This window comes from Condylura cristata, unplaced genomic scaffold (genome assembly GCF_000260355.1).
Source record: "Condylura cristata isolate star-nosed mole 26May11 unplaced genomic scaffold, ConCri1.0 scaffold00027, whole genome shotgun sequence".
Classification (NCBI taxonomy): Eukaryota; Metazoa; Chordata; class Mammalia; order Eulipotyphla; family Talpidae; genus Condylura; species Condylura cristata.
This window is the reverse complement of record NW_004567128.1, coordinates 19129442-19152747: the sequence shown is the minus strand read 5'-3', so window position 1 is coordinate 19152747 and position 23306 is coordinate 19129442. Positions and strand designations below refer to the sequence as shown.

The window sequence follows — 23306 nt, the reverse complement described above, 5'->3', positions numbered from 1 at the left end:
TTTGAAGTCTGAAACTGAAACCTCTGAAAAATGGCCTGGCAATTACAACACTGTATCACTTTCCAATAGTATATGAAGTACTGTGATGGCCTAGCCAGTCAACAATGTGTCGAACAACGTGATAAATATTCTATCATATATATCTTTCCAGTCTTAAGTAAGGTTATGTTCCTAGCTGTAACTCTTAAAGGCATGATTTACAGTCTAACAGCAACCCAACTGAACATGATATTAATTCCTAAAGAGATAAACAGAACAGTGAGGGATGAATCTACAGGGTGTGGTTTCTGAAAGCTTGCCTCTTTAGCCTTCACACAGTTCAAACCTTTCTCTGCAAGGCAGCTATAAAATTACATACTGGAAAAAGTGGTAGTGACTAGAAAGGATTAGAAGAAGAGTGTACTGTTAACACTGATTCGGGTTAATGACCTAGATATCTATTTATGGAACTGAATAAAGAATAGAAGAAAATATCTAAGTCCTACCTTTGAAAATACTTTTTATTGTAGTCACTACCATCAACATCCATCAAAAACAAGTGCTTACTGCTATTCATGTAGTACTTAAGTAAAGGCTTACAAATAATGGAAATGACGTTGGATGATTATATTTGCTTCAGGAGACTTCAGTACATAACAAATGATATCCTTGTGCAAACTTTCCAAAGAAGTGCATCCAAACCTATTCACAATGTTTCTAATAACTGCTAGCCAAATAACTGTCAAGTTATCAATTTAAAAAAAAAAGGGTTAAGTGATATTTAAGTATATAATTTATATAAAGTGCTTACTATAGCTAGTACCTTGATGTTCATTAGGACAATTGATGGGAATTGTTTTATTGCTGTAATATGTAAGAATATAAGAGTTCAGCCATGATATTTTAATAAAGTTTGAGTTTCTGATTCTTTTTCATAGGTCAAAACATATGAAAAGAATCTTGATAATGTGATTCTCACTTATTTTTCAATATCCTTTTTAAGTAGAAGGAAAAGAAATAAAGAAATAAAGGAGTAGGTCTACTCCTTTGGGTATTTTAATAACCCACAATATGTTTTCTGCAACATGTTAAGGCACTTAAATTGGTGAACAATAATTCTAACAAATATGTGCCTATTTAGTAACCTAAAAACATTTTAGGTTGATCAAAGCCATGACGGTATGTTTCATAGTGAATGTATTCTATTAATCTGTATCACAGCAAAGTAAGACAAGAGCACAGAGTTCTTTAGATCACATGATATATTCAGCAAGTCTATAAATATATGCCCACTTAGTAATATTTTAAATATATCAGTTATTTGAATCACCTATTGTCAATCTTCCAACAATCTGGAAATAATTCCTTAACTGATGTAAACTACTCTTGAAATATTAAAATCTCTAGTACTTATCTTCACAACTTTAATCAATTTTGATTAGAATATATCAATGTTGCATACTGAATTCAATTTTCTCATAGGAATATAGTGTATAGCACTTTTTAAAATCGTGTTTACAGGAAGTAATTAGAAAATAAAACCCTCATAACAGAATTACCGTGATGTAAACAGCTGTCAAGAGAACCATAGAATGAGCGAGTGGGAGGAAAGAGAGGCATCAAAGAGAGTATATAACATAATATTCTTTTCAATAAATTGGCTGACAAGGTTTGGAGCTTCACTAGCCACTACAAGGACTATAATTTGGTGGTTAGTAGGAGAAATCTTCTTAAATAAAAGTAAAGAAGTATTCAAATACATGAAAGAAACTACAGGAAGCTATCACGATTGATTTGGATAGCACCCGATTTGCATTCATATATGCTGTTGTTAAGTTGTCTTTCAATTCAAAGGTCTGTGATGTCAGATACTGCCATCAGTCAGTGTCCTTATATTTATTCAGAACAAATCATTCTTTCTCCCATTCATCTCCCATTCATCACATTCTTTTCATTCTACACCACTTCTTACAATCAATCTGGTATATATTTACTGGCCTCTCTCCCTCTGTCCTTTTACTTTTCATAGTCATCTAATACATACCTATTTCATCTAGTTAAGGTTCCTAAAATGCATAGGTCATAAAGGATTTTTGCGAGGTTTGACTGCATACATGGGTGGATAGATAACTGAGTAGAAAGAGCGAGTGACATCCTCAACCAAGACCCATTTGAGCTAACACAAAAGCCATCAGCGGGGAACTGCTAAGTATAATATTCAATCTCTAATTGCCACAGGTCAGGTTTTGTGGCAAAAGGCAATGGAAACACCAGAGGTTTATTAGGCTCAATCCCTGTGTAGGGGAGCGGGGCATAAGAAGAACAAAGGAGGTAAACAGCTAGCCAGCTCCAGGGCCACTTGCCCTTCAGGGATTTGGGTATTTAACTAAAATATCTGGCTCTCTAAAATGCTTAATCCATCAGGGGATACAAGTTTGCCAGGTGAGGTGTAACCTTGAGCTAAGTGGTACCCTGCAGATAAGACAGAAATTGTAGAAACTGACACCTGGAGGCAGTAGGCAAACCTCACTGCACAGGGTTGGTCAGCAAATCTTACCTTAAAGAGGTCTAAGGAGATGCAAGTCCATGTATTTTACACTAACATCCCACACTTATCTTGATTTCTAAATGAGAAATGATCAGAGACGATGATCCAGTAGAGCAAGTTACACAAACTAACCCAAAACTCTTGGTATGTTTATGACAGAGGAGAGACATGTTGGTCAATGCACTGGTCAAGCATTAAGTAAAGAGATTTAAACATGGAAGGGTTTCCTAACCGTCAAATTTGTGAAGCTCTTTGGAGAACAGCATTTTGAACAGCACTTGTTGGAATCTATTGACTATGTATGTGACATGCACTTTTTAATAAATTTTCCTCATACTGAATTCTTATTCATTAGTCTGAATTCACTGTGGATGTCACATAACACTCACTTTCTGTAGTAATATTTGGCTAGCTAATGACCAAGGTAATGCAGTATGATATTTAAAGTTATGGTTTTATCAAGTGAAAGCCAAGTAAATGCAAGCAGATAATGCTTTCATTTTGAACATAGGGCATGACTTCATTTTCCAAGACTTGGTATAATGACATTCACCTTTAAAACAATGCAAGCATTTAAATAATTTTAAGTGGTCTCCTGAAATTCTGAAGCAGTATTAGAGAAGCAATGTTACATCAATTTCTGATTATTTGGAATACCAAAAATTTTAGACTATAGCTATAGGCCAAAGAAATATGATATTGCATAAAATAGATTAAATAATACAGTGCAATGCATTTCTTAAAAGTAAATGAGAAATGGAAGTAGTGTTATTGATTGTAACTTGGTGTAAATTTGCAAGCTAGAAAATATTTCAATGAATTGTTTCATATTCTGCATTTTAACTTGAGGGAAACAAATGAATTATGGTTTCTATAACAACATACATAGCAAAAAATATAAATTTAAATATCAGCTAACAGATGCAAGATACCCTAAATTCCACACAGCATGAATTATAGAGAACTAATCACTACATAGACTAACTCAGGTTGTGACTGGGAAGAAACATGTAAGAGATCTCTCAACAAAAAATGAGGTTCTATTTCCTGAGGAGAGTAGTAGACAAAAGAACGTTCACAACTATTCTTCAAAATATGTAAATTAGTTTCACATAATTTATCTATGTTGTTTCAAGAAGGAAAAAAAAAAGGCTTTTAAAACAAGCCAATTAATCAAGAGAGCAACTTGAAAACCAAATGCCTCATGTTGATGCTGCTGTGGTAGTTGAAAGTTATCACTATGGAAGCATTACTTCCACTGAGAACAAATTCAAAAGTGACTGAAGATTTCTTTGCAAATGTGCAATCAATGCTGGCAATTAGAAATTGGGAATGTTAGCAGAGATACTGTCTTCATGTTATCCCCGAACCAAGATTACAAACAGCAAAGACAGCAGGAGGCAAACTTTAGTGGTCAATAGAGGGAAACCCAAATGCCTTATCATGAAGTGCATGAACAAACCTCTTTTTGTATTGATAATAAAGCAACAATATCAACAACTTGTTTGGAGGAATTTGAAATGTAGGACAAACCCAGGAGTCAGGGTATGCTTGAAAGCAAATTCCAAGGACTTGTATTGACAACACAAAAGGGTGAACATATCTGAGAAGCAAAAGGAAAATGCAGGAAAAGCGAGATATCAGACACAGTCAAGCCACATAATACTACTGAAACAACAGTTCCCCAAGCCTTCCAGTGGAGACTGGGCATCAGGGCCAGAACTCATGGGTCTGGTGGAACTTCTCCTGAAGGCGGCCACATCAGCAAGTGTCTAGAGAGCCTGACTTATAAAACACAATTAGAACACCAAAAGGGGTTTTAAGAGCACTGAAAGACTTAAAATTTAGCAAAATATTGGAAATACTGACAAGCAGAGTGAGCTAGTAATAGAGGCAGAGTCTACTGTCACTCAGAGTCCATCCTCCTCTAGAGCAGACCCCTCTCCCGGTATCAGTGTCCCACACATCCTGTGCTGCTTAGAATACAAAGCTTGTGTCAGTGACACATTAGCAAAAATGCTGAGTGTGTGTTCCAGGTCATTTCCATGAAAGTTTTTCTTCTTTACTCTGCACTCTATCCTGTTCGCTTAGAAAGAGCAACAGCAGGAAGCCACCTCAGAAGCCCCATGTTAAAAATGAAAGAACTGGCCCACATGCCACAGACTACTGTCCCACTGCATTCTGTTGTGTCATGTACAGGACCAAAAACATAGCTTAATGAGCATAATAATGAATCACCTTAATAACCACACACACACACACATATACACATATGTGCGTACATATGGCTACGTATATTTGTATCATCAAAGGTGTGGTACAAAAAGATTACATTAGTAATATGTCACATGATCATCTGTGGAATGAAAAGGTGGCAGAGGGCCCTCCCTGGCGGCGCAGAGGGTTAAACCACAGCACTATGAAGCTAGACACAGCCACTTCACGAGTTCGATCCCTGCCCGGGGAGCTGACCCACATGGTGTGGCAGACCTCTCCCAACCTGTCTGCTGTTCCCCTCAGCAATGTACTTCGTTGATCTGCCTGTTCTGCACCCCACTATGTCCCTGTTGAATCATCTCACCACCACTGAACCTCTGGCTTGTACCCCAGCTCTGTATGCATAAATAAATAAATCTTAAAAAAAATGGTGGAAGAGTTAACTGATTTTGGTATTTTTTTTAATCTTAGTGTTGTTTGAATTGTCATAATGACCATGTGTTCCTTTCTGTTATTTAAATGCCTAATTCTCTATGTATAAAGTAAATAATTGCCAACAAATATTATCATTCTATTAAAGTACTCCCTCAGTACTTAGGGGCAGCAAGCAGGTCTGTGCTTAGAATGGAGTCTCCAAAAGATAAATATGTCCTAAATCACTGTTGTGGCAAATCCATAAAGGAAGCTTTGAATATCTCAAAAGTTGTTCCAGTGATCTGGTGGTGTCCCTTGTCACTGTACATATTTTTTTAAATATTAATTTAAAATATACACTTTGTTTTTAACTATCCAAATTCTCCCAGAAAAATACATAAAGAACAGATGTCAATTTACTCTAGCATTACTAAAGTGGCATTGCTGACCTTAGTAATGGATTAACACTCCACACAGACTCTGCATCTGATTCACTCTCTGCTCCTCTCCTTCATGTGATGCAGGTTCCCACTCCTTTCAAAACAGTAAGGTATCTGGAAAAGGCATGCTAAAAATACGTAGAAAAATACCAGAAATAGGAGACTCCTTGGTAGTGCAGGTGTTAAAAACACAGCTAACAAGTTACGGCAGCCACTTCAGCATCAGCTTGATCCCTGGCCAGGGAGCTGACCCACATGGGGTAGAAGACCTCTCCTGTCTCACCTGCTGCTCCCCTCAGCAGTGTATTTCTACAGATCCATCTGTTCTGCTCCCCACTCTTGTCTCTGGTGAATCCTCTCGGCCCCCACAATTCTGACCTACACCCCAGTTCTCGTATTCACGAATAAATAAATCCTAAAGAAAAATGCCAAAAACAAACCCATCTTTGCCAGGTGTACCCTACACAAATGCCAGATTATGTGCTGAGTAAAACAATAATTAGAATCAACTTTCATTATCCCTCACTTCCTTTCAAAAGAAATAATATAATTTCAATTTATGTGATTGTCAGGGCCCTACCATTTTAATGAAGTAAGTATAACAAGTTTTATTACGTATCAAAATGTCTTTGAATTCATAACAAGGCTGATAAAATTCTACTGTACATAGAAAAGAGCTGATATAATTAAAAACTCTATATCCTTGGTTTTAAGCAACAGATCTGCACATTTTAAAGACCATATTCTCCACTAGAAAAATATTTAGCACATTTGTAATTAAGACTATGGACTTTATCTCCAAAGTTATAACAGAATGACTAACATATCAATGGGTAAGGTAGAAATCATCTATCATTTGAACTTCCTACTATTGCAATCATTCATCAGTATAAGCACAGTCCTTACTGTACTTATTTTAATGTAGTGACTTGCAGACCAGTAACTTGCCAAACAAAATAAGATTGTGACTAGATCTTTTTAAGAAAAGATCAACAATTAGGTTAAACCATACTGTGCTGTTTACTTGTACATATGTACTGGTTTCAAGCGGACAACTAAATGTGTCAATCCCAGCAGTCTGTGTACCAAGAAACACACACAGTAGACCCTTCAGTGACAGCTTGGCTGCTAAAGATACTGGGTTTTCATGGATGCTAGAGCAGTATCCAAGCTCATATACACAGGAACCTGCTTCAGGTCATTACAACTACAGTACCTACATTGTTTGTGGTTTTTTGTTTTTCAGTTAGCTTTTCTGACTATAATGTAAGTGTCTGACATTAAACTTGTGTGTGTGTTTTCTTACATCTTTGTTAACTTTTGGACAGTATTTTATTTCTCCCCTCAAGTGTAGTTCCCATGGTTCTCCCACAACACAGCTGCTGTGATCCATCCCTGCAGTCCCTGTGTTCTTCCCTCCCCTGGTTTGAACCCTCTCCTCGCTCTCCCCTGCTGTTTGCCTCTGATCTACTTGACATGAATCTTTTGGTTGCATCCCCTTCAGAGCTTCCATCTCATATAAACACACTGCCTGCAACCATCCAGATAAAGAGCCAAGTTGCCCTACCCATGAAGTTTCATATTTGTGACAACTTTTATTGACCTACATAACTTGCCTCTTGCTTTTACTTTCCTATACTGTAATTCTCATTCTTATGTTTTAAATCCACCAGTAAGGAATGAAACTTTGAAGCCTGACGCACCAAACCCTGAACCCTAATAAGGTCAGAATCCCAGGTCTGCTATCCAGCTATATTGACCAACAACCTCACTGGGTAGCCCTGGGCATTCTATATATTGTTCAGAACTTGTAAGAAACAAATTGTGTTTTCTCTATGTTCCCTGATGTTTCTTGCTGAGATGTGTCTTGTGATCCACAAGGGCCTGTCCGTTTACATTTGCTCCAAAGGGGGTTCACCAGAAGTAAGATGGCCCCCCCATAGGTGCCATCAGTCATTCCTAGCCAATGGTATCACCTATCAATAGATTGAGATCAAGCCCAAACAAAATAGTTCAGGACCCTCATAACTCTGGCTATGCCACACATTAGCCTCTTAGTGACTAGGTAGTGAGTTGGCCCATGGTCCAGAAAGAAAATTTGAGGTAGGTCAGCTACCAGGTATGGGAACAAAGAAGTATCTCAATATTGTTTCCACTGGCAAAGATATAAAACCATGTGCTAGCCAATGGACAGCCTGTTTTAGTTCAACCTGTTCTACTAAATATCACTGGTCCTCATTTACAACATAATGTTATGATTCAACTTATCCAAAAACATCAAAATCTTCCTATTTGAACAATAGATTATATACCATAGGGTATAGCATAACACAAATTTTATTCAATATTTTTAGCAAACTGACTGTGATGTTAACAACAAAATATTAGGACTTGAAAAGCTAAAGGGAAACAAATCCAATTGATAGTTATTTAAACTATCTCAATTTTAGATTCTTTCAACTATAGCAGGTTGAGAGTTCAAAAGATAAATAACATTATGGTACTGCAATTTCCTCTGCTGTAAATTCAGAATTACACTTCACAAAGAGATCAATTAAACAGAGTATTAGATAATATGTTAGCAAATTCAACCAGACATACCCTAAAAGCAAGCTTGGTCAATAGTCTAAAGATCCTCACACCAATGCTGTTTTTTAGTGGTAATGTTATTCCCTGTCAAACATTCAAATGTTCCAGCATTTCATTTAACCCCTCTTAATGGCATTTTTCCTCATTCACTTTTTCACAAGTCTCATGCTTCACAATCACAATGCACATGAATCTCTTGGAAACATTTCTTAAAATACATTTCTTGATTCCTTGGCGATGGGGTGAGGAATGAAATTCTGCCATTCAAAGAAGTTCAATGACTGTCCCCAGATCAGCGAGCTCAGCACCAAAGGGAAACAGTTACATAGGCACATTTGCAGGTCCCAACCAAGATTTAGGGACCAGGAAGTCAGTAGCTCTGGTGGTAGGGCTACTAGGAATTTTTTTTAAGCAAGCCCCAGTGAGTCCACTGCAGGGTGCTGAAGAAACTCTGGTCTACAATTAAGTTAGAATCAAGTAAGGAACTTTTAAAATTAGCAGTGCCCAAATTATCCTTCAGGCAAATTTTATCAATCTTATTGACTTTTCAAAACTCCCCAGGGAATTCTAGTGTCCAATCATGATAACTACAGCTCTTGGAGAAAACAAATGGTATTTGAATAGTACTCCCTTATCTATTTCATAGATAAAGCATTTAGATTTCTTTCATTTGGCTAGTTTTAATTTTCAAATACTAAGGTAGGTCTTTTATGAAAGTGCTGAAATGGTTTTCTTTGCTCTAAAGGTATTGAATAAAAACTGGGTATTAAAAAATATACAGGGGGGCCTTCCCTGCTGGCACAATGGGTTAAAGCACAGCACTATGAGGGTAGCCACAGCCCTTTTAGCACAAGTTCAATCCCTTGCCAAAGAGGTGACCCACATCACATAGCAGACCTCTCCTCCAGTCTCGCCTGCTGCTCCCCTCAGCAGTGTACTTCATCTATCTGCCTGAATCCTCAATTTGTGCTTGACTCAATTTTGCAAGGAGGCACTGCTAACCCAGGTTAACTTCCTAGTTACCTGAAACATGCAACTGAAATCAGCTCTTGAATTCACAATACTAAACTTCCTAGGGTTGGGGTTAATCATTAAGCTTTCTTTGGTGTTTTTAGGATTACAGTGAAATTAATCACCTTTAAAAGAAATGACAGCTCCAGAATGCAAGCATTTGCGCTGATCCAAAGATCACTACCCTACTTGTTTAAACTTTCCCAAGAATGTAGTCCTAACTGGTGAGTATGGTCAACATCAATGGAGTAAGTACTACATTGCCACCAAGAAAGAGAACATGCCACTAGTTCTTTTTCCAATCCACTAGACTGGTTACCTAAGCCTTATATAGTTCCCTCTTCCTTTTTCTATCCTCTTTCTGCCTATAAAAGGCTCTCATTTCGTACAGCTGTTCACAGAACCTTTGTATGTACTAGATAGGATAGTGATCATTTCGTGAATCACTGAATGAGGCAATAATAACTTTAAAATTCACTAGGTTGTTTTTTTATTTAACACACTCAAAGCCCTAACTATCATTTATAACAAGTCTATGTAAAATGCCAGTCATACAGTAAACCCATAAAGCAGAGGCAACAATTTCAGGATACTATGCTCCTTTTTCTTCAACCTGGAGTGAAATCTACTATGTAAAATAGGGTATCACAATATTCTAGCGCCTTTTAGTACATCTGATTTCTATGTGAATTTGAAGATTTGGAGATGAACCAAAATAATTCTCACCTGCTAACAACTGAATCCCTGCCTCTTTTCCTTCTTCCACACTGAAAAATGTGCCTGTCCATCTAAAGATATATTGCTACACTAGAATGAGTCCAATTGCTCAATGAATAGTAGGAAGTACATGTATCAACAGTAGCCACTGGGATCATATTGAAGAGCTGAAATAATGATTTTTGAAACTAATGCCAATTCGAGAACATTCACTCTGTGATTGCAAGATGCCTACACAAGGATTTTACAGGATTTAACTGTGAAGTTAAAAGTTAGGGTGTTCTCCTAACCACCTGCTCAATATCCTATCTTCATCTTTTTGATACTTGAAGGTATCTTCTTTATTCTTACTTTCTATTGTCATTTAACTCATATAATATCCATTTTTAAATTTCCCATTATAATGTAAGTCCCATAAGGACAGGAGTTTTGTTTCCTCCCTCCCATTCTCTCTGCTACCAGACATCAACCTATGGGCAAGTGAAATCTGTTCATGACTCTCTTAAAAGCAACTATACTCTTGTCCCAGAAACCACTGAGCTTACACAGTATTTAATAAAACTGTTTCAGTCCTTGTCCTGTTAATATGCTCTCATCCTCCATTAGCTTTATGACATTCATGAAGACATTACTCCTCATTATTCTTATTGGTGAATTGACAGGTATATTCTATCTAGTGCTTTGGATAAAGTGCAAATTTGTGGCATACAGCAGAGAAAAATTAAACTTTTATAAACAAGATCAGTAGTGTACTCAAGGACATAATAATGCTTCCCAGCATGGAGGCATAGAGTTTAACAGGAGTCTAAAGCAATGCCACTGAAGAAATTTAATGTTAACCAAAAATGGACTGTTCACATCAAAACAGAAAAATAGTTTGAGAGGTGCACATTGGACAATTTTATCAATGTATGCAAGAAAGAGACATGGAAGCTGGAGTTCATAGGACTCCATGGACTGTGTCCTGGATACAATCACATTCTACCTTGAACACATCATTCTAATATCATCTGTCTCACTCTCTTCTAATTGCTAGCACATAAATATTTCCTTGACTATTCTTTGGACTTACTATATGGAGTTACTAGGTTACCTGAGTACATACAATAATATGAATCTTAGTATATAATTCATTCTAATGCTACATGTCATTACAGATATTTTAACAAACTTTATTGTTCTACACATAACCATCTTTAATTTGACAATTTAAATAATCTCAGTGTACAAGGTAAAAGTGGAATTTCTGATCTTACAATGCAAGAAATCCAGAATCATGGTTTCACTTAGATGTATCTGCATTTCCCTGAGTCTATTAAAGCAGCATAGAACAAAATCACATCACTGAAAAAACTAATTATGCTGAATTTTTTTGTTTACTTTATTTTTGTTTAGTGTTTATTTGGCATATGTTTTGTGCCAGTCCCTGCCTAGCTAACTCAATAATTAATATCTCGATGAATTTCTCACAATGGCAAATGAGACAGATTCTGAAATTATGCCCATTTTACCAGTAAAGAAACAGACTCAGAAAATTAAGTAAGTTCACTGATGTCAACAACAGCCAAGGTTCAAACACAGGCAACCTAACTCCACACTATCACTAAGTCCTCACTTAACATTATAGTAGTAAGTTTGTGGACAAAGAGCAAACCAATCCTCAAGTATCCTTTAGTTCAATATCTGCTGTGATTCTTTTTTTCAATATTTTAATGAAATGACATTGAACAAAAGGCTAATATTCAAGGACTTACCTCTGATATATATATATTGCTTTATATTATTACTCCTCCCATCCCCAGTCCTTTATTCTCCTGCTATGAGTGATATTATCTGATATTTTCTTTTTCTTTTAGGCTTATTTCACTAATCATGATCCCTTCCACCTACATCCAAGTTGCTGCAAAAGACATGAGCTGATCTTTTTTGATTGCTGAGTAATATTCCATCGTGTATATGTACCACATCTTTTAATCCAGTTGATGACTTTCCTTTTAACAGTATCCAATAGTGTAAAATATAAACCTATTCTTCCTCACTATCAGGAACAAAAGAAGACACATTTAAATATCTTACCAGTTATCCATGTTATCACAGAAAAGAATGTTGGTGAAAAACGACACAGGTTTACATGATTTGAAGACAAGGTGGCAAGTGACTGCAGTGTTTTTTCCATTGGGAGAGCCTGTGATCTTCATGCCACCCGGAAATGTCACAGCAAGAGGGTGGGTCACTTCACCATCCAAAAGTTTTGCTGTGGGAATCCGGACACGTAAAGTTGAATTTCTGTTTAGAAATTAAAAAAGAAAAACTCAGTTCAAAATCTGTAATTGTATTTAAATGTTGGTTTTTAGTGATTAGAAAAATTCAATCAACAAATATATACTAATATGCACTAATATTATACAATATATACAAATATGCACTAATATTAAGAATGTTTTTACAGCATTCCTTTTTTTCTGGTTATAAGTAAAATTAATAATACATTTATTTACCTGAGAACCACACAAAGTGATTAAAACTTCTTTCTGACTTTTAAGGGCTATAAAAAGTAGGACTAAGGCACCTGGTTAAATACAATGTGTTCTTAACCACAGTCATGATAAAAATATATTGTCCTTAAATATATCCTGACAAAGATTTGCCAAAATAACCACTTTAATAACTAAAAATTTAACACATGAGAACTACTTAAATGCAGAAACATATATTATTTTGTTTAATTTGACTACTATTAAGCACTTATATACATATGACATGAATATTTTTCAACTATTAAAAACTGCACAAACTTTAATACATTTCATTATATGGAATTTATTTGATCAATATAAATGTGATTTTAATAACAATATATGGTATTCACTTTTATGTAATTAACAGTTTGCAACTTTTAGTAGTCAATAAATATTTAACCATATTATTTTGCTTCATTTTATTATATATATTGGCTCTTGTAGCCAGTAAGAAGTGTTATCAAATAGGAATCATACATCCCTAGTATTTTTACGAGAGTGAAGATTTTTAGCTAATTAACTTGGGAAGAAAATCTCAACTTGAATTAATTAAACCAATATGGTTCATTGGAGAAAGCATGGAAAGTAATTTGTAAATTAGGTTTGAATCCAATTGTGTTACTAATTAGATAAGTATGTCAAAAACAAAAGACAAAGTGAAAAAAATTAGTAAAAAATCGGTAAGGACTTAAAACTCAATAACCACATTAAATGTAAATTGTTTGAATTCACCAAGTTAAAGATATAGAGTGGCTGAGTGAATTTAAAAACAAAGTCTAATCTTTTGCTGTTTACAGGAAGATCATCAAGAAAGACAAGCACAGAGTGAAAGCTAGAGACTGGAAGGCAAATGGTGATCAAAAAAGTCAGAAACAGCTATACTAACATCAGGTAACATACATATACTTAAATGTATACATAGATAATTCAAAAATGTAATAGGAGAAAAAGACTGACACTACATCATGATTAAGGACAAATAACAATTACAATTATATATGTACCAAATAATGGAGAATCAAGATACATAAGGTGATTATTAACAGAATTAAAGAAAGGTATCAGCAACATAAGAAATTTTAATACATCTTATACAAATTATTTCCAAGAATCCAAGGATAGGGAATGTTCGCCAATATATCATATGATGCAGCATTATCCTAGTACAAAAACCAGAACAAGACAGCATATGAAAACTGCCAACAATTTTCCTGATTAATATAAATATGACAATATTCAATGAAATACTAAAAAATCAAATTCAACATACATCATGAGGATTATATATCATGATCGAGTGCAATTAATCCCAGAATTACAAGAAGAGTTTAATATACATAAATCAGTAATACCTTATATCAACAAACAAAAAATCATACACAAAAAAGTACAGAGGGGTCCTCCTTAGTGGCGCAGTGGGTTAAAGCACAGCACTAAAGCCACTGCAGCATGAGCTCTATCCCTGCCCCAGAGGTGACCCACATTGTGCAGCTGACCTCTCCTGACCTGTCCGCTGCTCCCCTCAGCAGTGTATTTCATCAGTCGGCCTGTTCTGCTCCCTACTCTGTCTCTAGTGAATCTTCTCACCACCCCTGCACCTCTGACCTGTACCCCAGTTCTGTATGCATAAATAAATAAATATTTTTTTTAAAGTACAGGGAAAGCATCTGAGAAAATTCAGTATCCACTTCTGATAAAAAAAAAAAAGTCTAAACAATATGAGAATAGGAAGAACCTACCTCGACATAATAAATGCCACGTATCACAAACCTACATACAGCCAATATAATACTTAATGGTGAAAACTGAACATTTTGCCTTTAAGATCAGGAAGAAAACAAGAATGCTCATTTTCACAACCTCTTTTTAATTCAATATTAGAGATTATAACTACATCCATCAGAAAACTACATAAAATAAATGGAATCCAGATTGGAAAAGAAGTGAAATAATCATTTTTTTTTATATATGAGTTGATACTACTTATAGAAAATCCTAGAGACTACCAAAAAACTATTAGAAACAATGATCTTAACAGCAAAATTGCAGGTTACAAAATCAAGATTAAAAAGTCCATGGCATTATTTTATACAAATCATGAATGAGGAAAAAAAATTAAGAAAATAAGTCCTGTAACAATAACTTCAAGAAAACCAATACCTAGAATGAACCTGAACAAAGAGGACCATTGAGCACTACTTACATAATAAAGACTACAAGGCATTCGTGAAAGATATAAACCATGACATAAGGACATGGAAGACATTCTATGGTCTTCACTGGGGACAATCAATAGAGTTAATTGACTACTACCCCAGAAGCAATGTATAAATTTAACAATCCCCATTAACATACTAATAATATTCTTCAAAGAAATTGACCCCCCCCCAAAAAAAATTAATTTACATTACCATAAAGGGCCCTGAGTAGTTTAAGCAACACTGAGGAAAAGCATCAAAATGGAGGCATGACTCTATCTGACATCAAATTATACTAAAAAGTGATGGTAATTAAAATATTAACAACAGTGTATTAAAATAAAGGTAGATACACTATCAGGGAAAAGAATCAGAAGCCCAGAAATAAATCCACATACAAATCATAGATCATTCATGATAAAGGATCCACAACAACACAATGGAGAAAGAAGAATTTCCTTAACCAATAGTGCCGGGAAAACTGGAAAACTACATGCAATAAAATGAGTCACTCTCTAACTCTTTGCACAGAAATAAATTTAAATTGGATGAAAGATATAAATAGATGAAATGCACAGAAGAAAACATTGGCATTGCATTTCATGACAGCAGTAATAAAGATACCTTTGGAACTTCAACCCTCAAAGCAAGGGAAATGAAAACAAAAATAAACAACTGGGAATACCTCAATTTAAAAAGCTTTTAGACAGGAAAAGAAAATCTAAGTGGTTTAAAAGACATCCTGCTGATGGGAGAAAATATCTGTGCATGACACAGCCAACAGGGGTTAATATATAAAATATATAAAAGACATTTAAATCAACAATTAAAAATTCAACTAATAAATGGGTAGCATATCTGAACAAAAAAATTAACCAGAGGATATCCAGAAGGTAAATAGATAAATGGATAAATGTTCATCACTATTTTTAATAAGGGAGATTCAGGTCAAAATCATCATGATATATCATCTCATACTCCTGAGAATAGAATATATTAGAAAGCCCCCAAGAAACAAGTAAAACAGAGAGAATGTGGAAAAAGAAGAATCCTATTACACTGTTGGTAGAAATGTAAACTGGCAGAAATTTGGCAAAGTCATAAGGATTTACTTTGGAAGTTAAACACAGCAATACCAAATGAGCCAGCAATGTCATTCTTGGGTATCTGAAAAATAAGAAGTCATCACCCCCCCAAAATTATATTTTCTACAGTGTTTATTGCAGCACTATTTACAACACCTTCGAAATGGAATCTATCTAGGTGCCTACAGATAGGACTGGTTTAAAAACATGTTACTTTGTTTTGTTTCTTTAAAGGAAAACAAACCCCCAAAATCTAACTGCATAGCTGAGGTTAACATTTGGGGAGGATCAGAGGTAGAGAGCAAGGTGGGGAGGAAACCCAATGAACTATGGTGAAGGATTTTTGGTGTTTTGGCAGAGAGTATGGTATGGTAACACCCATCTGAAGAGGTCTGACCTTATACTCCAACTCATGTACTGCAACATAACAATGTTAACCTCAGCAGAAAATTAGATGCAGTTTAAAAAAGATGTGGGTTATGTTCACAAAATATTGCTGTTTACAACAAAATGGAAGGAGTTCAAAGGAATTCGGTGTAGTGAAAAAAATCAAATGACAAATATTGGACATTCACATAGTGGATGATTTGAGAAAGCCAAACATTTATAAAACTAACAATGTGAGGCTTCTGAGGTTAAGGCAGAGGGGCAGAGAAGGGACAAAGAGATAGGAGGAAGATGGAGGGGAAAAAACCTGCCCACTTTTTAAAAAAAAAATGGATTATTGTTTTTTTTTTAAGATTTATTTATTTATGCATAGAGAACTAGGGTACAGGCCAGAGGAGCAGGGGCAGTGAGAGGCTTCACCAGAGACAGAGTGGGGAGCAGAACAGGCAGATCCATGAAGTACACTGCCGAGGGGAGCAGCGGGCTGATCAGGAGAGGTCTGCCACGCCATGTGTTCTCCTCCAGGGCAGGCGGGAATCGAACTCATGCGGAAGTGGCTTAAGTTTCTTAGTGCTGTGCTTTAACCCGCTGCACCACCAAGGAGGGCCCGGATTATTGTTTTTTTTATAAAAGAATCTAACTCAGCAATAGATCCATGCAAGGAATGTGGGAAGGGAAAGGCCTTCCATGCCCTTAAAGGATCAGTACTGTTCATGGATCAGCAGTACCACTATCATATGGAAACTTACCAGAAGTACAAATTATTACATCCCATTCCAGACTTCCTAAATCATAAATTCTGCATGGGGCCCAATAATCTTAAATGTGTCAGATCACTCTGATATAGACTAAAATTTAAGCACTACTGATCTAGTTAAGATTTGCCTGCTTCTTCTGAAGATAGAGGAACTTATTTAACTGGGCCCATTGTAACCTTTTCTTGCACCCCTGGCTTAATCTTGCAATCTGAGGTTAAATAGCCCTACCTTGTAATTGTCCAAAGGCTTAAGAACAAGCCCACATTTGGCATTACTACCTTTTATCATACCTTCTCATTTCAGTTTGTGTGTATCTATGTTTGGCTTGTTTTGAGCACTGCAGTCTTCCCATACTCTTCAAAATATAAGCAATTGCACACACATATAAGATCTACTTGTTTTGTAGAGCAAGAGTTCAACTGGAATTTTTAGCTCTTTCTAATTTTTTTTAAATCCATGAGAACAGACTGAATTCCATTAGAGTATCTACAAATAATAGGCAGAATTCTAATGTCACCCCAAGGGTCCTTTCCCTTAGGACACAAACTCTACATAATTTGAATCATTTCAGTGTGGATAACAGTTGTATGATGGAATATCATTTTGATAATAAAGTTATGGTTTATGGTAATGGCAGAGGGACTCTGCAAGTGTAACTGAAGTCCCTAATCAATTAAATGTGAGTAAAGGAAAAGGGACATTACCATGGGGGATCAAATTTAGTAGGGTCTTAACAGAGGGTTGGGAGAGACAAACATGTCAGAGCCATGATCTTCTTTTGTCTTGAGACGCACTCTGTGAGGAGGGAACAGCAAGGCTGGGATGTCAAGTTGGCCTGACAGTGGCTCCAGCCTATAGTCAGCGAGAAGATACTGTGTTAGCCCCATAACTACAAGGATGAATGCTGCCAGCAACCAGGGAACACGGTGAAGGAATAAGCCTCACAGGAGACTACTGATACAGCCATCATGATGTCTGCCTACTGACACCTTGAGCCGTAGATGGGGCTAAGCTGACCCAGACTCATGACTCAAAGAAAATGAGGTAAGAAATTTATGTTTTAAGCACTCACTAAGTTTGTGGTAATTCATCACACACCAGTAGATAACTGATCACTGAATTTTTAAGCTTATTTCTTTATATGATAAAGAGAAACACAGAAAAAAAAAGGAATAAGAAAAATCAGTGACTAACTCTGAGATAAGTTTTTTACATTTTTAATTTCAATGAGCAGCTAAATATTTTAGTAGTTCTTTCCAATTAGAGAAACAAGTCCGATATTACTCATGGCTCAAGTAACACAGAACAACAAAGGCACCTAAGGAAAATGTGGAAAACTTATTATTACCTGAAATAGTTTTGAGGTAAGATGTTGATATCCATCACAGTTGCCACTCCCAAAGGAACAGGAGTGAAAAGTATGAATTGAGGCTCAAATGATAACTTGGGTGATTTTACCTCTCCAGTCAGATGTAACATTCGATAGCAAAGTGGATTATCATTCAAATACATAGGGATATCAACTGTGTATTTTTTCGGATGATCTATTGCAAAAAAAAATCAGTACTTTAGATTTATACACACATACAAACAAAAAGCATTTTCATAGTTCAAGTCTTACTAAACATAACAATGTACTGTGAAACTTCAACTCAATGAAACAGAATAGATTACACAAAAGTAAATTTATCTTACCAAGGAGCTTCAATGAACTCATTGAAGTAAAAATTTTTTAAAGTGCACTCTATCTAGAAATTGAACACATATTCTTACAATAAAATTCAGTTATTATGAGGAAATACATATACGTTAGGGAAAAGTATAACAGATTTCTTTTTTATTTGTTTTCTGTGCCTTACTAAAAAGCTCCCTCTCCCTTCAATATATACATAAGACCATAAAGGATTTCAGGGACCTACTGAGAATCGGGTAAGCCAAAACGAAAGGAATGTGCTTTCTCCCAGATTTTTTTAAGTTAATCAAGGTGGCCAGAGTTGACTGGCCAATTTCATTTTAGGATGATAGGAGATCCCCATGTGGCAACTCACCAAGAAAAAAGGCACTTTTTGTTGGGGCAGTTGAAGACTAGCCCCAGATATTAGGTTCCATTACAGCAAGTTGACAACACCCATTAGACCCATATTCTTTTTTTTTTTTTTTTTAAGATTTATTTATGCTTACAGAACTGGGATACAGGCTAGAGGTGTGGTGGTTGAGAGGATTCACCAGAGACAGAGTAGGGAGCAGAACAGGTGGATCTACTGAAATACACTGCTGAGGGGAGCAATGGGCAGATCTTAAGAGGTCTGCCATGCCATGTGGGTCAGCTCCCTGACCAGGGATCAAACTTGTGTTATAGAGAGCTTCATAATGTGGTGCTTTCACCCGTTGCGCCACCAGGAACAGCCCTAGGCCCATATTCTTAAACAGTGTCTCACAGGGTGAAAACTGTCATCTTATAATTACAAATCTAAGTTGATAGTTGACAATACCAAAAATAGGGCACCAGAGTGGTCTAGTAGGAATCAAAGCCTTCAAGGGTAACTAACACCAGCAGAGAGGATGAGAATGTTCTGCATGATAAAGGGTTATGTTCAAAAGTGACCTTGTGAACCATAAACAAAAGCAATGGACTCAGTGAAGTGACCAGACCCACTAGCTCTCTCTGCTGTTAGTCTTTACTTGGTCAAAGAAGTTCATGATTTGTTCAGATTACCTCGAATACTTAGGAATTGTGAGGTGACAAAAGAGGGTTGGGACTTGGTACACATAATGGAAGGCAAGTACTGGAAAGATTATGTGAAAATAGGAAAGACTGTATCTATGACTTAAAGTGATAAAATGAACTGTAACATAACTTATGTATTTAAAGCATTATAAATCTATATAGTAAAAACATGGTTTCATTAATGAAATCAATATTGCTAATGTATTTGGGGGAGAAAATCTAGTTTATTAATTTCAAAGTTAGGCAAGGTTTTAAGACTTTTTGAATTATGAATTGTGAATGGGGTGCTGTGGGAACATTTCTGCAGTCATGGAGAAGTGGGTTCCTTGTGTAACCTCTGATGACTGAGGGGATTCAATAATACTTTTTCTGAAATCAGCTGTGCTTTCCATCTTGTCTAACATAACTTTATATAGAGATGGTACAGGCATGTTTATATATTTTGGTATCCTAAGAAAGGAAGCCATAGATTGGATTCCTGCAGTTCCAAACTATCTGAAGGAAAGGTCAAATTAAAATGTTTCTTATTTTTTCTAGACTGCTCTGTCCATTTCATTTGGATAGAAACATTGATAGGAACATAATGGAGAAGTTCTGTACAGACATATAGATAATGGCTTTAGATGGAATAGCTTTTCTGATTCTTTCAGAATCAAACAGAGTAGACACAGCAATGAAACCAGAGGAATGCACAATGAAACCTACTTATTTTTACAAAATAAAATTGAGAATATCAAAAATATTTGATGTTTTCTATCATATTTGCACATTTCTAGACAGAGGTAGTAAAAGACAAAACATTTTTTAAATCTGCAAATCCTATATAGTATCCTATGTACTGTTTAAATAACATAAACTACAATGATTATATAATACCATACCAAGTAGTAAAGCAGGACACCAATTTAATGCAAAATCCTGCTAATAGATTACTATCAGAGAGCACATGCAGCATAATAAATGCTCTAAAAAAGCTTAAAAGGGGTAATAAGTTCTTATTCTGCCTTTTGTATTGGTAACATCTAGGTCTGGGTATTTTATTTTGAAGCCACATGTGTAAAACATAGTAGTTGCTAGAAACTAAAAGTGGGAGGAATGGAATGTCGTACAACTTTCTGTCAACAAAGAAATAAAAAATAAAAATTCAAATTATTTCAACAAATTATTAAGCTACTGAGATGGAAAGAAATAAACTCATACCATGATTTCTTTTAGTCTATAGCTAAGCTCACTGATAGTGTGTAATCATAAAACTGATAGGAAATTACCTTTGAAACAAGTGTTTTAAAGGTTTCAAGGTAACTACACAGAGAAAAGAAATAAAAGATACAGTATGCAAAAAAAAAACCTGATCTATACATAAAATTTGAGAAACATAAATGAAATGTGAATAAAATTGCATGAACATGAAGAAATCCTAACATGAAATAGGAAAAGCTCAAATTTCTTCCTTACATGTTACATTTCAGTCTCATACAAGAAGAAAAGCAAGGTCCTTTGGTTTAAAATACTTACCCTAATTTAAAAGATACAATTGAATAAAAAGTGATATATCACCCAAACAAACACAGACAAAAGGAAGACAATTTGGACTCTCACATAAATAGCACTCAAGGAAAAAATATTTTGTGAATAATTAACAAAAAATTAAATGCATAAACTTATTTATAAGAGATATATTAGACATACATTTTTCATAACATCCAACTATACAGGAAAACAATTGGAGTCAAGAAATGAACTGATACTGTAGAAACAGATTCAAACAGCTCACAGTAATAACTGCAATGCAACTGTGATACAAATATAATGTAAGAGCTTTACAGAATTAGAAGTATACAAAGGTAGAGGAGGCAGAGAAAAGGTACAAATAATGTAAATGAAGACAAAAGTATTAGATATTCTGACTTATCAGTTATTTACTTAGCAAACAATGCACAATAATATCTAAAACACCAGAGCCGTTCACTACAAGAAGTACCAGATAATGCATAAACATATTATTTTATAGAATCACAGTTGATTTAAAAGAATAATGAGAGAAGTCTCATTCATAATAATGATGCAGATAAAATAAACTTCAATTACTGGAAAAACATGTTATTCTTTCATGGAGAAAACTCAATTATATGCTTTTTTTCCTAGAAACTGTAAAAAATAATCTACAGTTCACTTAGAAAAGTAAGTGATAAAACTTGCCAAGAAGTTTTGTAATAGGTGTTTAATGAGAGCAAACTTGTCATACTAATTACAAAATAAGTACAGTAACACTGCAATGAAGAAAAGAAAAAGACAGAAAAGAACTAGAAATATAAATAGACATGCAGGCTAGCTTACCCCAAAGCGAGAATTCAAGCTCACACGCTAGATGTTGCAATATTTCTTCTGACCTAACCTTGCAGCTCACACACTATCACATCCATAACAACCACAGTCACATATCAGCTCTAACTTCATGTAGAAAGTAACGATACAAGGCATGAGTGCCTGAGATAACGAATATTGGGAAACATTTTTGAGGCTAATTACCATAAGATTCTAGGAAGAAACTTCTTTCAAATGTTTTAAGAACACATAAAAAGCAACCTAAACATTTGTATACATGATAAAATAATATGTGATGGATAAATTGAAGTATCAACAACAAACATAGGAAAATAGTACTCACTTGGACAGAAATTTATGGAAACAGTACACTCTTCATGTGGTCCCAGAGTCCCACGCAGTAGGCTAAGTTCAAATGTGCCACCTTGGAAAACTTTATCGTAATTGTTAATTTCCAAAATCCAGTCCACATTTTTTTTTGAAATATTATGTATGACAAGATTCTGTTCACAGTCAAAAAAAAAAAGAAATTTATAAAAATTATCATGGAATATAAAACTCAAGTTTCTACTACCAAAGCTATGCAATGGACTCATGCACAATGAGGTGATTAACGACAGTAATCACACACACACACACACACACACACATTTTAAAAATGACATTCAGTAAGCAAATGTGAATGCGAATATTTTAAGAGCCTACTAATGACTGTTAAAAGTGAACAAAAATAGAAACTTAGATAAAATAAAAATATCAAAGTTATGCTAGCTATCAAAGATGGAGAGTAACGAGAAATTATTCATTGTAGAGAGAAAGCAAAGTATAGAGTAGTCACTTCGGAAGACAGTTTGGCAGATTTTTATGTGAAACATACACCTATCACATGACACAGTATTCCATTTTTAAGTATTTACTTAAATAAAGTGACACTTTACATTCACACAAAAAATTTTGTCAATGTTTCATAACAGCTTTGTTCTTAATGACCAAACAGTGGAAGAAGAAACAAAACAAGGATTCCCACAGCTAAAGAATAGATAACAAACTGTGGTATGTAGCTAGACAATGGAATAAAGTACAATGATAAAATAAGTGAAGTATTAATTCATACACAACATAAAAGAACATGAGCTATATTTTGTTATGTGAAAGATTGAAAACCCAAATTGTTTCTTTGTGGAAATGCAAACTTGGATGGATGAAAAACAGTGGCCGTGAAGTGTTGGTGAAAGAGTCAACTGCAAATGCATTAGCTCTGAGAAGTTATAGTATGATGCAATCATTCTGTATGGTAGTGGTTACTACCATAGAGTAATAATGACTCTAATATCACTTTCAAAAATTGTATTGTACAAAGTGTCCTCTTCAATCTACATAAATTAAAAAAA

At 35.2% G+C, this 23306-nt stretch overlaps 1 protein-coding gene across 1 annotated transcript in view; it reads right to left on the bottom strand.

Moving 5' to 3' along the window:
* CFAP47 (cilia and flagella associated protein 47) overlaps window positions 1–23306 on the bottom strand; it is a 283608-nt gene that overhangs the window by 202187 nt on the left and 58115 nt on the right. Inside the window, exons 24-26 of the mRNA XM_012730250.1 lie at window positions 22259–22418; window positions 18211–18406; window positions 11992–12201 (exon numbers count right to left, since the gene is read on the bottom strand). Of these exons, the coding sequence (XP_012585704.1) occupies window positions 11992–12201; window positions 18211–18406; window positions 22259–22418 (566 nt within the window). The remainder of the gene's footprint in view (window positions 1–11991; window positions 12202–18210; window positions 18407–22258; window positions 22419–23306) is intronic.